The sequence below is a fragment of the Pipra filicauda genome, unplaced genomic scaffold, assembly GCF_003945595.2.
Source record: "Pipra filicauda isolate LSUMZ 115617 unplaced genomic scaffold, ASM394559v2 scaffold4_size7858003_pilon, whole genome shotgun sequence".
Classification (NCBI taxonomy): domain Eukaryota; kingdom Metazoa; phylum Chordata; class Aves; order Passeriformes; family Pipridae; genus Pipra; species Pipra filicauda.
The window spans coordinates 5,231,722-5,249,342 of record NW_024104643.1 but is presented as its reverse complement, the minus strand read 5'-3'; the positions used below and the strand labels follow the sequence as shown (position 1 = coordinate 5,249,342).

General features: G+C 37.2%; 1 protein-coding gene across 3 annotated transcripts in view; it reads right to left on the bottom strand.

The window, feature by feature from the left end:
* The window catches only part of ZNF407 (zinc finger protein 407), a 335,285-nt gene that overhangs the window by 93,742 nt on the left and 223,922 nt on the right, over positions 1 to 17,621 (bottom strand). For 2 of the 3 annotated variants that reach the window (XM_027746031.2, XM_039386726.1), the window contains one exon: positions 5,083 to 5,261. In XM_027746031.2, the coding sequence (XP_027601832.2) occupies positions 5,083 to 5,261 (179 nt within the window). Of the gene's footprint in view, positions 1 to 1,811; positions 2,874 to 5,082; positions 5,262 to 17,621 lie in introns of those variants that run through there. The other variant, XM_027746033.2, reaches the window with a different exon arrangement.

The window sequence follows — 17,621 nt, the reverse complement described above, 5'->3', positions numbered from 1 at the left end:
AATTAAAACTATTTGAAGATTTAAGAGCAGAAAGAACCAGTAGATGATAGTTTGACTTCTGGTATATCAAAGCCCCACAAGTTTTGCAGTGAACCTAGCAACATTGGGCCCTCCTAAAACCAATTTTCCAGAAAGACATCCAGTCTTCTCAAGGCTCAAAGGAACAGAACAGGAATAATTTCTTCTGCTAGTTGCTGCCAGAGCTCAATTGACCTCATATTTAAGTGTTTGCACCTTGTTTCTCATTTCAATTTGTCTGACTACGCTTTCAGTAATTGATTTTACTTAGGCTTTTCTCAGCTAGACTAAGAGTAGCTCATGTCTGATATTTTCTCTCTGTGAAGCAACTCATACACTATAATCAAGTACCTATCTATCATTTGGTCATGAATTATGTAACTCTTCAAGAACACTAAGCGTTCAATCACCACGTAGGCAGCCAACTGCCAAAACACAGTCGTCACGATCTTTGTTCTGTGGATGCCCAACCCCAGAGGCACATATAATTTTCATGGAGGCACAGGCACACAAAACTGTACTTCCAAGCATTCTCCAAAACATGTCTGTGCAGCACAGGGAAGCAGCTTACTCTTTTAGTTCTGCCAGGATCCATAAGAGTAAGCAATCCTCCACCCCTACTCACAAGGCCCTGGGTGGCAGACTCTCCCAGAGCACGCTGGATAATTTGAGTGTTTTGCAAGCATAGTATCACTATCAAAAAAAACCCAACCAAACAAAAACTTGCCAAGGAGTACAATGAATTGATTTGCCTTCACTGATCTTTTTTTTTAAAGACTTCCAAGAAAGACTTTATATGACTGCTACTTCTAAATTAAACATCACCGAATTTCTGTTCAATGTCTTAAGCAGTTCCCTTATCACATGGTTGACTGTTGTGAAGCCATTTTCAAACAAGACCATTGTGATTCAAACTGCATAGGCATTGCACCTGTTTTGCACATGAGGAAACCCAGACAAAAAGCAAGACCATTACATCTTTTGCTCATTGAAAAACTGGGTTATTCTGATTTCCTAGAGTAGTGTTCATTCTTGGAGATCATCTTCACTTTTTACTGTGTAGCATGGAAATAACAATATTGAAAAAAACCCCAGTATCATCACATAACTTTCAACATTATCACAAAACCAATAATGAGCAAACTGTTCCTCTTCTCTCTGAAGAGGTTTTTGCCTTATGACTAGTTTAGTATCCACAGAAGACCACTATGCACACTGTGAGGTGCCGTGGGCTCTGCAGCTATTGTAATAATGGAGATGTTCAGCCATGGATATTACACTGTTCAGACATAAATAATGCATCATAATAGTATCATAATGTTTATAAGACAAGAGCTCCTAAATGATGAACATTTAGTCCAAACTGAAATTATCACTCCAATGCAGACAAAGCACTGAGAAAGACAGCTCGAGAACTGAGCCCCGGCGAGTTCTACCGCAGGTACGGGCTCTTCCCCTGTACCACTCGTCAAAGTATTCAGGCTCAGTTCAACTCAGTATTGCAATGTAGCATCAGTTGGAAGAAAAAACATATCCAAGACTTTTGGAAACTCAATGCATACAAGAATCTACCAAAAGATTTCTTCAGCTTGCTTTGAGACTTGCAATACAGACTAGCCCACAGTGAGCAACTCAGAATTTTTTTGTTATCAAATAATCTCATTTTTAGAAAAATCGCTAAATTGATAGTCACCAACATGATATGACAATTCACTCTTTTATTGTATTCATTTTCCATTTGTAATGACATATTTTCTGATAACAAGAATATACATGAACAGCTTCAACTGGAACCAAATTTCTATGACTAAAACATTAACTGCAAGATTTCTGAGCTTGCTAGTAAGCCCACTTCTGTTCTTAGAACAGCAATAAGATCTATCATCATTTTAAATGTAATTTTAAAAAGAAAATAAAGTAACACGGGGGAGAATGGATTAGCAGCCTCTGGATTTCTGGCTTTTTTTCAAATAAAATTTCAATTTTAACACAGTCCTTGAGAAAATAGGTCAGAGAATATGAAGAAATAGGCACAAAGCTCTTACAGAATGACACACAATGACACTTTAAAAAACAGATTTGATGATTTGTATAAAAAATTAGAGGTTAAATGCATAAACTGGTTTTTGAAGCATGATCTAGCAAATTCAATCTACAGTTTTATGTGCAGACGCATATATTTCTGTAGGCTTGTATGCATTAAAGTCCTCTTGTTCAAATGCAGCACAGTTTAAAAGTTAAAGGTAAAAGTATAATCTAGACTGTTATTGTTTTAAAAAACATAAGGTTCATAAGGAATATAGTTGTATTGTTAGAACTCTATGACAAAGAGAACCTATAGCAAAAAGAGGAAAGAAAGTCTGAAGACCTGGTTTTGTGGCATTTCCATATATCAATTTCTCACATTATATAGAGTCTGAAAGATGCAGAGCAGAAGTTCTGAAACACCTTTCAATTACAGTATCATCCTTACTCATGTAGAAGCCAACTTGTTTTGCCTCCCACCTTCCACAGCCTCTCCCTTAGAAATGCAGCTTCTTCAAGCTCCTTACTACCACTGAACCCATAAATGCATATAGTGGCTGCCAAAGAAAGCTAAATAATACCTAATATTACAGCATTATATTATAAAGAGCATTAACTTTGAATTAGAAGTCCAATTGTCAATCTTAATTTCATAGATGAGAAACAGACTTGACTTTTACTCCCAGCCACATTCTAAAGGTATCCCACAGCTCCATTCCTGGTGACGAGTTTCTGACTGTCCTGCAAAGTAGCTGGAGTTGTTGTCTGTCTCTTTACCAGCGATCAGACTTTATTTCTGTCTGCTCAAAGTAGCAAAAGGTTTGGCTTTCCTGTTACAAAGCAGTATTAGAACACAAAAGACAGACAAATATGTTTAAGTTAGAAAAAATCAATCTTGTATGACACTTTCACACTCCTATCATCCTAAAGGGTTGTATGTCGTGTTGTAGATTCTCTGTGGGTGCAGCCAATGACCAATAAGTCATCAGTAACCGTGAACCAGCCACAGAACAAATCTCATTTTTATAAGGGATGTTAGCCAGGGCACAGGAGTTGTCCTTCATTCCTCTAAAATTCTTCTCTAAAACTTTTAACTCTCAGATGTCCAGCAGTCAGAAATGGATTGAAAAGAAGAAAAGAAATTCCCTTTAATTTAAGTCTGATATGAATACACAGTTATCATCTAGGTTCCTCTTTACTTGTGTTTCTTCTTGAAAGGAAAATACAGCATTTATTTTAGCAACGGTATTATGCAAACAATATTTCAACACTTTTATTGTATACCAATTCTAGGCTAGCCTGGCAATAATTAGGTGACAATCAGTTCTTGCTAGTGCTAATATATTTCTACAGTACCCTATTTAGTGTAAGGGGATTTCTACAGCATAAAAATGAATGTATAGAAATGAGATACCATTAGTACACAACACATTGATGACTATTTTCCTATGTTGCCAAGACAAGCAAGTTGAATAGTTTTAACTGCAGCATGCTGCAATGAACAATTAATTTACCCAGATATGGTCTTGAACAAATAACATGAAAACGTACACAAACATTTGTAATTTTGGGATGTTAGTGATTCTACCAGTATTATAGCTCTCTGTATTATGCCTGTCTATCCGTCTACTGAAAGCATTTGATTTTTTCATATTAAGTGGGATTATTGTAGTAAAAATCCAAGAGTGTCTGCATTTAAGCTTCTGAGTTGAATATACTTCAGTGAGAACTATGGTGAAATGTGATCAGTTTTCTGACCTATTTTTAATTGGTATTCCGCCAACTGGCATTTTGTTTGCACATCCAGATATTATCCACCATATGCTGACATGACATGATGATTGGTTCCAAAATGAAGTGGAATACTTGGCAAATAGAAATATATGGTACAAATAATACACTGTCTCTAGTCAGGAAAGCAAGCAGTCATTTTGAAAAGACGGAGAGGTTTTAAAATAACTAGTTTGTACGCGCTGCACAGAACTGAACGAAAGCTCTTCACGTTGTGTTTTCTATGGGTATGAGGGTTTCAAAAACTGAGATCAATTCCTTACAGAAGAAGATTAAAATCTGACACAGGAATACTAATAGTAGTAATTCAGTGGAAGATTAATTTGCATCTCAGGAAGAATTTGGCCCGCATAGCTTCTTCCTCCTCTGGATTCCCCAACTCCTTCTTCTCACCATCTGTTCTTTTTTCCCACTGCTCTGACTTGTCTTCCCACCCAGTGATGTCTAAGTTATCTGCTTCTCCTGAGTTAAGATCACATTTCATTCAAGCTGCAGCCTAATTTTGTATTATTTCTTCTAACCTCCTGCCACTGAACTCTTATTTTTCTCCTAACTGTATGTTTCCATTAAACTTCTGCCTTCTACTCAGAACTGTAGAACCTGTAAAAAAACCCAAACCAATGAAAAACCTTGTTCCTAAACAGAAAACACTCCAATTTTCTTCTTTGAATTCCTTTTCCCAAAGCAATAGTTTTGTTTTGCATTCCTCCAGTGACTTCTGTGTGTGCTCTCTAATGCAAAGCCTGAAAACATATATCTAAGTTATTGATTGATCTCTGCTGTTCTATCTTTAATGCCAAACACTGTCTACTTTTTTGTAATAAAATCTAAGAATGTTTAAAGTACATTAATTTGTCACTGTATTTCCTGTGGAATTTTGTTTTTCTGTTCTTGGGGGAACAGTGTGACTAGAGGGACTTAATACAAATGTTAAAAAAATATTTTTTTACAAAAGTTCAACTACATTTCAAAAGGAAGCATCTAAATAGCATGCACTTCTGATGTTTATTGAACTGCAAGCTTTGCTTGTGAAACATGAATGGATTTCAGTGCTTAATACATAACCTTCAACCCTAGTGAAAACTTGAAGAGGATTAAGCCCATTTTAAATCCTGTTCTTCTTCAGAATAAATGATAATAACAGAATAAATGATAATAACATAACTTCTCATTTTCTTATTACAATCATTTAAACATGCACATATAGAAAAGACAAGAATTTGTAAGCAAAGAGAGGAATGACCTTACCAGCATGCAAGTATGCCAGATCAGGATTTTCAATGTCTGGGTGTAGTTCTTTCAAGTGGTTACGAAATTCCACAGGGATATTGGTTCCATAGTCACATTTAGGACAGTTATACATTTTTACTCCTTCATGCTTTCCTGTATGCAAGATGTGTTTACGGATATTTTCTGCACAGTTAGACCTAAAAAGCAATGAAAAAAAAGAAAAACATAGTATAATTTATTTCCTACTAGTGGTTCAAATAAAAGCTAGTGTTATAACAGAAAATCAGTTCTTAATAGTCATTCTTCATTATCTGCACAATATTTGCATCCTCTTGCATAAATATTGTCCTTTTCATGAAAGCTCCCAAAATTGTTTCAGGTTAACTGAACATTACATCTGAACCAGAAGTATTAAAAAATGTTTGATTTTTTTACATTTACAGAAGTCTTAAAATTTCTATTTTTCTCATGGTAGTCAGTGATGAAATTAAACAAAAGTCTTTAACTTAGCAAAACTGAAATACACAAATGCCTGTAACAGTCCCAACAGAGCTCACATGAACCTTTCCTACACAATTCCTAGATTCCACAGGAGTTGCTGTGAATGATTTTTCTAAGTATGTTCCACCAACTCTCATGTCACGCTATGAACTCTTCCTAGGAAAAAGAATTGAGTTGTTCAAGTTTATATGTCTTTGAAAATACACATGGATTCTGATACATCTTAGATACAGCTTTTGTGAAAGCAGTGGAGTTTTCATGCATAGAAGTCAGAATACGTAGACAATTAGTTTAATGCATTTCAAAGAAATATTTCTAATGATATTTCTAAAAAAAAGGGAATAGAAAAAGATTTTACATTTCTTTTCTTCATGAAGAGATCCATATGGGAGTAATTTTCAATTTCCAGTCTTTAAAATGTTGCAGTCTGATTACAAAATTATTTTGCATTAGAATTTCCTACTTATTCAAACTTTGTGATGAATCCTATATAAAATATAATGCTGCTTCATTTATTTCAATCAGAAATAGCCATTATATTTATTCTTTAATCAAAAGAATGGCCTGTATATGCGTGCCATTGTTTTGGAGTTTTATTTATTTTTTTAGACTTTCTTAGTACCATATACTATTATTATTGCCAAACTAAGAATAATAATTCAGTTTAACTAAAAAAACTACAAACACTCATGTGAACTACATAAATGCATAATACTTCAGAAATATTCAAATGAGACAAGTGTAGTGTTTTGGGCTGATTAAACTGATTGTTTATCTGTCACTATTAGCAATACCACAGTAACAGGCAACTAAAAAAAGGACCCCCAAAATAAACTGGAAGTAGCAGCTTGAAGTTCTGCTGGAGCGCTTGTCTCTCCCTCGGAAATGGTCATAGTAAAGTTGGTATCTGCCTTACGGTGCTGCCAAAGCTCACCCTCTGTCATGTCCATCTGCTATATACTGGTATAATGATCAGACTCCTGAGAATGTCAGAGAAGACACTTATCACTGAAAAATATAGAAAATATTGGTCCTCAGCATCTTTCAGGATTCAGCCCTAAAAAAATTACAATGCTCATAAATGTTGTTAAAATGAAATATGTATTTAAAAAAAGGAAAAAAAAAAGGATAGTGTACACTGCAATGAAAGCAGAAGACAACCCGGTAACCTTCTATCATGGGTTATACTTTAAAGGGCAGTAGATTAAAGCAGAGCATATGAATCTGAAATAAAATATCAGTGTTCAAGTCTCATACTATGTTAAGGGAGGATATAAAAGTTTTTACTTTGAAATATTTCTGTGAAAAATATAAAGGATCTGTTCAAACCTATGTAAGAGTTATGAAGAAAACCCAGCCTGTTCAAGTCATAAAAGGTCGGTTCTATCTCCTTTGATTTGGAATTTGCTCCAATCACTTTAAACAGAGAAATCCCAAAGTCTCTTTTATTCAGTCATCAGTAAAAATCTGTGACTAAACACACCAACATACTGATATAAAAATTTTAAACCCATGTTTTTCCATGTGGCAAGGTCAGAAAGGTTTAATCAGAAATAAGGAATTTGAGATCACAAGGCATTACAAATGCCCCCTCATATTAGGTTGCAAGGCAGCAGTTGCAATCATAAAGTAAACCATGAAGGTAACAACTGGCAAATTCAAGCACTTTTGAAGCCAAGTAATACCTTTAAATATGACATGACAAAAGTACTGCATATAAAATGTTTTTTAATTATTCAGTGTGCTTTGAATGTCTGTTTTATTAGAAGTCTTCTTGAGCCCATGTACTGTACAAGTATGTTATTATATGTTTGACACAAAACACCTCCACCAACACTGTTTAAGTATGTAGTCACATCACTTCATCTCATAAGAGTAAACACAGAAGTCTGTGATTTTAAACAGCACTGTATTTTCATTAAAGCTATTCATGATAAGCATCTAACTAAAACATCATAGTGTTGAAATAGTGATGATAGTTCAGCTTTTGACAGGCCTTGTATTATAAGATTCACTTCCAGGTGTTTATAAACTTTGAAATACAAATTTCCTTTGTTCTGAAATTTGGAAGTTAAAGCCCAGCCCAAAAGAAGTCGTTTGAGAAAAGTCCTCCTGTTTTTTGAGTTCCAGTCCAAATTACAACCACAAACAAATAAAAGCAGCTTTTAGGAGACTAGTCTGTATTTCAGTAAGGCTAAACCAGAGGTCTCCAAGTTAAATTACTATTATCACTGCTTAATGTAAGCACGCTTTCATCCTCATAATCCATTTTGAAAATCAAATGTATATATTTCTGTCAATTTGTCCATGCTCTGCAATAACAGGAAGGGAACTTATTAGAGAGACTTAATTAGTCTAAAGCTATAGTCGATGGGTTTATATTCAATTCTGATGCAGAGAAACACAACAAAAAGGTTCCTTTTATTTCATGTCTTGCAGTAAGTCTTCTTATTAGATGTGAAAAAAGGTTTGAGATTCGATGCAAACCCCACAACAATTCTATTAAAGGGAAGAGGGAGGCCTGTATAGTTTTCAGTGTCCTGTCAGTGCTATGCATGGTGAAAGAGGAGATGGAACTAAGGTACATTGCAGATGAACAGGAAATATGAGGAGCTGAAAAGCTCAGTCCATACTTCCTATGCAACAAGCCTGTATGACTTAATCCATCACAGACTGATATACTGGTAAGGGCATAGGCCTACTTTCCCCTGCACACATCCAGGAGAGCTCCCACATTTCTGTAAAGGACAACACTGTGAAATAAGGGAGACAGATGGTAAGTTTCTCTTGAGAAATGCAGCTACTGCTTAAGATGAACAGAAAACCTCTTTTGGATGAAGATAAAAAAGGGCTTTTATCTCTAATGTTCATTGCACAGTGATGTGTTCACATTGCTGTTCTAATTGCACATTTCATGTTGCCATTAGAAATCCATTCCTACCAACCAGTTACCTCTCTGTCTTTTGCTGCTCTCAATACATTAAAGGTTGCTGTATATTCAAATATAAACTGGAAATGTCTTATTGATTGTAAAATGGTACATAAGTCAGAGAATCACAAAATGGTTAAGGTTCTATGGGACCTCTGGAGGTTGTCTGATCCAACCCCTCTGCTCAAGAAGGACCACCCAGGGCCAGTTGCCCAGGACCATTTTCAGGCATCTTCTGAATGTCTCTAGGGATATCTTCCAGGCTCCCTGGGCTACCTGTGCCAGTGGTCCATCACCCTCACTGTGGTATAGTGTTTCTTGGTGTTCAGACAGAATACTTCCTATCATTCTGTTTGTGTCCACTGCCTCTTGCCCTGTCACTAGGCACCACTGAAAAAGAGAGTCTGGCTTCCTCTTCTTTACACCCTCCCTTCAGATATTTGTGTACATTGATGACATCCCCTAAGTCCTATCTCCAGGCTGACCAGTCCCAGCTCTCTCAGTCTCTCCTTATTTGAGATGCTCCAATGCCTTCATCATCTTAGTGCCCCTTTGCTGGACTCTCTCTACTATGTCCATGTCTCTCTTGTACTAGGGAGCCCAAAACTGGAGCAGCACTCCAGGTGTTGTCTTGCCTATGTTGACCAAAGGGAAAGGGTCACCTCCCCTGGCTGCAATTCTCGAAATGCAGCAGCAGGTATTATAACAGTGAATAATAGCTTCCAATTGACAACTCCAGTGGCACTAGCACAATGAGCCTCACGGTTTTTCCACAACAGGGCCTAAAGCAAACTTCCTTACTCCAAGGATGAGAACAAAACAATTTATTTGAGGTTTCAGTGGTGACTGTGCTTGCACAGGTATCATCCACAGAGTGACAAGGAAGCCTAATGCCACATGCATCCAAATCATTGCCTGCTTTTTAGCAGCATTGGTTCACTTTGCTGGGAGGGTGGAATAAAGTGGAAGGTTAGGAGCTGCATAAAATGGCCAGACACTATGTCAACATGAGAAGCTGTTACCATTGTTTAATGTGTCTTCCCTCTCCTACCCTTATATATATGAATCAGTTAAGGCATCGTCCCAAGAGCAAGAAAAAGAGTGTCTGGTCTACAGAACACTGGGAAATTCAGGCTTCTGGTAAACGAGACAAAAGTTCTCACAACTCCCTTTTGCCCATCAAAGTAGTATAACTGACATTTTCTCAGTTGCATTTGGGAAGATATAGTGTGGCACTGACCAGATTCCTTAGCAAAACTATGTCTACTCACTGTAAACAGCAGCACTGTTCAGGGTTCTGGGATGGCAGAGCACAGATGTGCACTTTGCAGGAGGCAGAGGTGGGAGTTCAAAGTCAGCAGCAGGAAAACATGGGTGGAACGATGAGTCTTGGAGCAAATCTGTGCCAGGTGGGGAACTGTCAGCCTGAAGGTCCCCATAGTAAGTGCTGTCTCTGGTTATTATTCCCCTATCATCTCTTCCTTCTCTCCCATCTTGCAGGGCTAAGCCAGCCAGTCTCACTAGAAAGCAGTACAAGCTGTACGAGGGTAGGGATTTGGGCATCCCTTCCCGCTGCAGAGGGGCTCTGCATTCCCCTCAGCCAGCAGCACTGGTTTAAGCAGCCTGTGTAAACAGCTCAGTTTAGTAGCTAACTGCAGAGCTGTGGCTGCCCAATACCAGAGCTATTTGCCATCCTCATCTTTTACATGGCATTTTGGATAAAAATCATAAAATAAGAGAAATTCACAAAACATCTGTTAATTCTAAATTTGCCCATGCAGAATAGGAATGCTTCTATATTTCTGAGGGTTCTCTCCATGAGAATACGTTAGCATTGTATTCAACAGCTAAATGAAATATAGCAGGAAGTAACCCATTTTTATTATTTTTTTCCTATTTACTAATAAGAAACTGAAATTAGAGCACTCTTCCATTATGCGTTGCCTGACATTATCAGAAAGATGCTTACTGCAAGACATGGAAATGGAAGGTTTCAGAGGTGCAAATGAGGCAAAATGTTAATTATCTAGTCCACTAAGTTTTAAAAAATTTAGCACCTTGTAGGGCTCTTATTTGCACGAAATAAACCTTTTTCAAAAGGTCTTCTCTAGGACATTAGGTACAAACATCATCTTCCTGCAGAGAAATGCATGTAATGTAAAGGACTTATGGCAGCTCCATGGACATCACTATTTATAACAGAAAAGCAAACACAGTGATATGACTGACTGATTGAAAAGATTTCTACTTTTTCCTTGTTCGTCAGTATGAATCAAGTTCACTCTCATATCAAGAGCACTCTGAAGGTCTTCTGCACAGTTTATAACCTGCTATGCAACCTGCAAGAAGTACACCGCAATTGCAGTATTTTGATTGAAAAGTAGCGAAGTCTCCAGATACTTTCTTCCAGAAATAAAAGGAGTTATGATGAAAGCAAACTTCTCAATGAAGCAATACATATCATTGTAGATTCTTAACCTCAGTTATTCACCAAAAGTTTGCAGGTATTTCTTTCACAGAAAATGCCATCTAACTTGGAAAACTGTCTTTAAATCAAAACTGTAATAACGTAATTATACTAAAAAAGGAGAGCCATAGATTTTTAGAAATGCAAAGTCATACAGAACATTCAGCTTGACCTCATGAACAGCACAGTTCATAAAATGTTTTCCCAGTGATTCTTTCCACAAACCGTAACTCTTTCTGGTACTAAAACATGGTTTTCAGAGACACATCGAAATCTGATGGAAAGCAACAAGGAATCCTTTGAAATCTTATCACTCTCACTTTTACAAACTGTCATATTTCTCACCCTCCTGCATCCAGCTAACAGTGTTACATGTCCAACACACTTTGCTCAGCTGTAGAATCCCCTGATATCTGGACTCTAGCAGATGAGCTACAGAGACCCAGTTCCTTATAATTCACTTCCAGGAATCATCAGATTCTTCCTAAACTCTTTTCAGTTGTAAAGATTGCTTTAAGCTTTGAATACTAGATTTTGCGCCAGTGCTGAATACATGGATGTCATGACTTTCCATGTGCTCAGCGTCCTCCAGTTGCAGCCAGGAGTTCTGGAGCTCTTGGATCCTCCTCAAAGCACCACATGCTCAAGTACACTCCTTTAAATGCAGAGACCTTTCAGGTTGTTTTCAGAATTACTGCTTTCCAAAATACAACCCTTCTAGCCTGGCTTTGTTTCTTGCTGTCATTAAATTCTATGAAAACTAGCATTCAGTAGGGTAGTGGTAAACAACATAATGGGCAATATTTTCTTTACAGGAAAGAAACAAATACCTCAACCTGTGGTAATTGCATTATACAAACAGGCTTATTCAATCAAAACGTTCAAAATGACAGTCACTCTGCCCAACTTCTACTAAGCAAAAATTCAGACACACAAGCCAAACAAAAAAATCTACCCAGCATACTCAAGATTTAGCTATATTTCTGAATTTAAAATAAAAGAAACTTATTGCTAGTTAATGCAAGCTAGCTATATTATAGTACATAATCTGCATGTACCACTGGCACTCAGTTCAGATCACAAACTTAAAAATTAAAGTATCAGCTTACCTCTTCAGTGCAACAGGTCAGTAGAGTATTGCACAAGAAATAATAAAAAATAGCAAAAAATATATTGTGTAATGTGTTGAAACTAACATTATAAAATGGCAGTGATTATTATACATTAAAACACATACATAACATATATATGTGGTTGTATGTACAAGAAATGCAGTACATTTTCTCAGCCTTCTCACTACTAACACGCACCTGGGTTACTTTTTCCTTGCTCTTCTCCTTTCAAAGTAAAAACTTTACCTTTTATTTAGGTTTTAAATGACTTGGGGAACAATCACATGGATACAAGTGCTAGCTCTCTGCAACAGACCTCAATTATCAAGTGACTTACAATACTATTGCCAGAATTAGCAGCATATGGCTCCATGGGAACTCAGAAGGTCAACTACAACGTACCCAGTGCCAGCTTAGTTTTGCCTGTGTCACTGCTGGCAAACATCTCCCTGTGCTGCTCCTAAAGACCTCTGGTGGAGAGTGGCAACGAGTTGCTGGGGAAAAGCAACGTCTTTACCACCACAGCTGTTTCTGCACCGAACATTTGCTCACAGCTGATGCTTTTCAACTATACCAAGATAAAGATGACTGAAGTACCCACCCACAGTGTCATAAAAATGCATGCCTGACAATCTGGTGGCCACACGTATTGCCATGTTTTCATGTACTTGCATGTATTGCCACTCAGAAAATATGTAGTAGCCCATAAAAGAGAGTACACTACATTTACATGCTTTAATGAGATTTTATAATGCAGTCAGTTTCACAAAGAAAATAATAAAAATGTATTTGGGATTTATTCTCATAGTGTTATAGCAACACCCAGGGATAATAATCGTAATGTTTTCTGCTTTTCTACATTTTTAGCTTACATTTTTTTCTGTAATGATCTATTTGTTATGACATACAGTATGTGTGACAGATGTCCAATGCTGGCTGCTAAAAAGTAGCAGAGCCCTGTAGGGAAGCAGCAAAAACTTGTGCGTCAGCACTGAAAATGATGGAAGATTGATAATTACTGCTTGTGTCTGAGCTCCATTCAGCAGACTAGCATGCCCAAATTGTAATTTGGCCACAGCTCCACTTTTCTATTTACAATGTATTGGAATGAAAATTCCCAATTTCAAATAATTGATCATTACAACTACATGTGATACAAGGAGTAGATTACAATAGCCAAAGTGCACACTTTTAAAGGCAAATTCAAGATAACTGGAAATTCTGAAGGGAAATAAGTGATGTACTGCAGTCTTGTTTACCTCTGAGGAATCTGTAAAGCCACTTACAACCCTGCACAGTGAAGAACTACTAAAGTATAAACCCAGTGCTGGCATCTAGATCTACTCATGAATTTTCAATCAGAGTATTTTTCTTAAAAACAAACACAAAAATTAAATCCAGAATCAAAACCAAGACAAATAAAAAACCCCAAAACCAAACGCCAAAACAACAACAAAAATCTGAAAAAAAGAGAACAAAACCAAAAAACCCACTTTAGTTCACAACAGACTTCACAATTTAAAGAAAATCTGATTTTTGCAGAAAAAAAAAATTCTCTGATTCCAAGGAAGTAGGGTTTCCTGTCTTAAATACTTCCATTAATTCTACTTTCTACAGGAAGAGAATGAAATAAAGAAGATGCATAGACAGAAACCTGCAAATTGTGTCAAAGCTACTAGACTTGGGGAGAACAGGAAACGTGCCTCAGCCTTCCACCTGTGCTGTGGTCCTCACTGACCCCAGAGGTGCTGTGCAGAGCTGAGCTGCTCAGCTTCTGAGTAGCTCTTCAGAGAGGACCTCAGTTTCTCCTTTAACTAAACAGAGAAGAAAAAAAGCAAAACAAACAAACAAAAAAGGGCAATTTCCCATAGGACTGATCTGCTGCTGAAAACTCTCTGTAATATTTGCTAGAACTCCTGGCTTCTGCATTGCTGCAGGCAGAGTGGGCTCTGTAATGGCCTGGCTCAAGGGCCCTCTGGACCTGTGTGCCTGCAGCGTGAGGGATGCAGAGGTCTGCTGTGCACAGTGCACTGCTGCACTGTGTCAGCCAAGGTTTAAGTGGCAGAAATAGCAGGTGGAGTTCATCTATTTCACGGTAACTGAGAATAATCACTCCATTGTTCATGGGCTTCCTCCCTCCCCCTTTCCTTTCTTCTTGGAGCAGATGGCATAAAAGAGAAGTTGGTCTGAGAAACAGCATATCTGTAGTGGTGTAAGGATGGAGAATGGGCTTTAAGTATCATAGGCCCTGATTTAACAAGGTATTTACGCATTTGTGCAGCTTAAGTACAAGCAGCCTCCATCATTGACTTCAAAAGAATGACTCACAAGGTTAAATTTATGTACATCATCAAATACCTTGCTGAAATAAGGCCATGGAAAACATCCACTTTTTTAAAAAGCTAGAATGAATTTAATTGAAGACACGCATTTCCTTTCAACATCAGTTTTTTCCCTATTGTACTTCTTTTAATGACCACATAAAGTAACTGAACAATTCTGTAGACTCTGTTTGTATATCCGCAGGAACACACAAAGTATTTTCACAGACACAGAAGTGCAGATGGAGCCTAGGAAAGGGTGTGGAATCTATCGACTGCACAAGATGAAACTGGATTCCTAATGTGCCCGGAGTTAGAAATGATAGCAACAGACCCTAAAGGCTGCCTGTCAATCTTAGACGCAGATGGTACTTCTTCCAACTGGCCTCCGTGTCAGTTCCTTCAGCCATTTTAGTGACAACACGGTTCCCTAGAGGGTAGATCCTGTTGCTCTGCAGCCTGGATTCATACCCAGGGCACTGTGGTCTGTACGATCTCTGCTCAAAGTAAGTTTTTTTAATGCTAATACACTGCCTCTCCTTGCCCTATCCCAGTCCCAACCCCCCCTGCAAAAAGAGATGGTCGTTTTCTTCCTCATTTCAAATGTTCTAATTTATCAAAAGAATCATCAATAATCGTATGAAGGATTCACTTTTGTTATGCATGCCAAAAGTAGATATAAAATCCCTGCTAATAAAATTTACAGATGACGCTGTAATTGGCAGCATGATTAATATTGATGACACTGTCATCATACAGAACAGTTTCAGAAGCCAGGCCTGTTCAATCAAAACACATACACATACAATTACATATTAGGTTTTGCTACCTTTGCACAATGCATGCAAGTAACTATGAGAATGCAAGAATGCTATGAAAAGCTGTGACACTGAAAATTATTTAGGGATTAGTGGACCATTGGTTTAATGTAAGCTTCTAGCATGATGCTATAAGCGAAAAGGTCTCATGCCAACTTTAGACAAGCAAGGAAGTAGCAAGCAATATAATGTTCTCCTTATGACACCGGAGAAACTAATTCTAGAATATCTACTTCCTGCATTACTGCCTACATTTAAACAAACAGCCACAAAGTGATTATAAATAGAAATAGAAGTTAAGTGGGGGAAAACTCCAAAATACTTAATAGATACCCCTTCTGTTTTGCTTATTGCCTTTGAGCTTGGGGCACGAGTAACTTAACACGGAATAAAGGTGTGATTAAGGGACAAGTTAACTTAGAGAATTCCTATACAAAACCAAAAGCAATGACTACAAGTTATAGTCAAATTCAACAGAGAAATAAAGCACAATTTCTTCAGCAATTAATCTTTCACACAAGGGGAGCAGGTTTTGCAACTTTGGATATTTTCAGATCAAACCTGAATGTGTTTCTAGATGACAAAATTCAGTCAGATGCAAGAGGCTCAGTACAGAGCCAACTGGAAAAAACCCACCTACCTATGCAGTTTGTTTTATGTAGAAGGTCACACTCGCTGAGCTTAAGGTTTTTTCTGGGCTCAAAGTCTATAAGAAGTACAGTTTAAGTCTGAAAAATGTCATTGTGAGGTCAGCCACTTATTGTGCTTCCATGATGTCATGGAAATTTGTTCAGTCTGCAAATTAAAATATATTCTTCCTGGCTGTCAATACCGCAAAATCATCTTAGATTCTGAAAGTCAAATTTGGGTCTTTAGTTGGAGGTATGATTGATGATCTGATCTAAAATGTGTGTTGAAAGTATATATCAGAGAAACATCATTCTCTTCAGATTATGTCCTCATAATGCTATTGTCTGCACAAATGCAAGTAAATGCAGCATTTGGCTCTGTACTTTGAGCTTACTTCACAGGCATCATTCACACCAGGTGAACTGAATTTAAGAGTAGGGAGCAAGCAAAACTTGATTTTTTTTCCTTCAAGAGTACATTTGACTATAAGGATGCTCTGCTGCTCAGTAAGAAACTGCAGTTTTCATGTAGCTAGACTTTGACTGGAGACATACACATCAAGATCAATGTGCTGTGTACTTCACCACAAGATACTGAAATGAAACGAAAGCACTAAACTATGTATTTGACTTACCCAGCACACCTATAAGTAGAGTAAAATGTATAAGGTAGTTTCTAGCACTTCTACTTCAGACTATTCAAAGTTGCAGATAAGCTGTCCTGTAAAAGTATTAGCTTAGAACTGGCCCACCCAGAACAGATACACTATTACTGTTCTTTCAACTATAAAAAATTGTGTCTAAATATTAGACACATGATTTTAACTAGATGAGAAATCAGGGCAACACTATAAATTGAGAAGAATAGGAACTGCTTAAATGGTATTAATTAAAAAACTGATCTAGTACCCAAGAAGAAAAAATTCAACCACCAGGGAAAAAGCCTTCTGGATGCCAATGACATTCTGTCATATTGAGGAAATTTTATAGACTAACGCCAAAAAATTATCCTATAATCATGTATTCAAAGGTTCTGTCTTAAAGAAAAAAACCACAACCACGTAAAAATAAACCTCACCACATTACATGAAAATAAACTACTTCCATTTAGTATAGATAGTGTTATGGACTTGTCTTTTTTCCCACAGAGGGTTAACATAAGAAGAGGGAAAAAATGGTAAAATATGAAACTTGTTCTTTGGCTTCATCTTTCACATTCCCATATCATACTACAGCAGAAACTAATGAACTTGCTCATCTTCGAAAGCCCTTTTGCATGCTTCTTCCTTCACCTTAACTCTGATCCTCGCGGATCTTCCCTTATGTGTGTGCCAATTTTACTGGTATAAAATGTGCACTTTTATTAGTTGTGTTCTGATGATTTCTACTGAGAGATACTTAAAGCTTATACAAGTCAAAAACTATTTTATCACTTCTGAAGAAAACTAATAGGGCAGAGCCACTGAATGATAAGAAAGACCACTGAATTTATTTAATAATGCATGTCCATTTCACAAAAATGGCCTGTGTAATCCTTTTAAAAATAATAACCTGTTCATTTCAGACCTTGCACAATGCTTCTCTTTGTCCCTTGTAAGTCTCTCAAATGTCTTATTTTAAAGGAATATATAGTACTCCCGGAAGACATTTTCCCATTTCTATTCTCTTCAACTCCTGTGAGCCCTTGTTCTGTGTGATAAGGCAATCTCCTTCGGGATCTGAGCTGTGTAGTTTCGCACCACGAGTGACAAGGACTCAACTTGAATAACTGCTGTGCGCA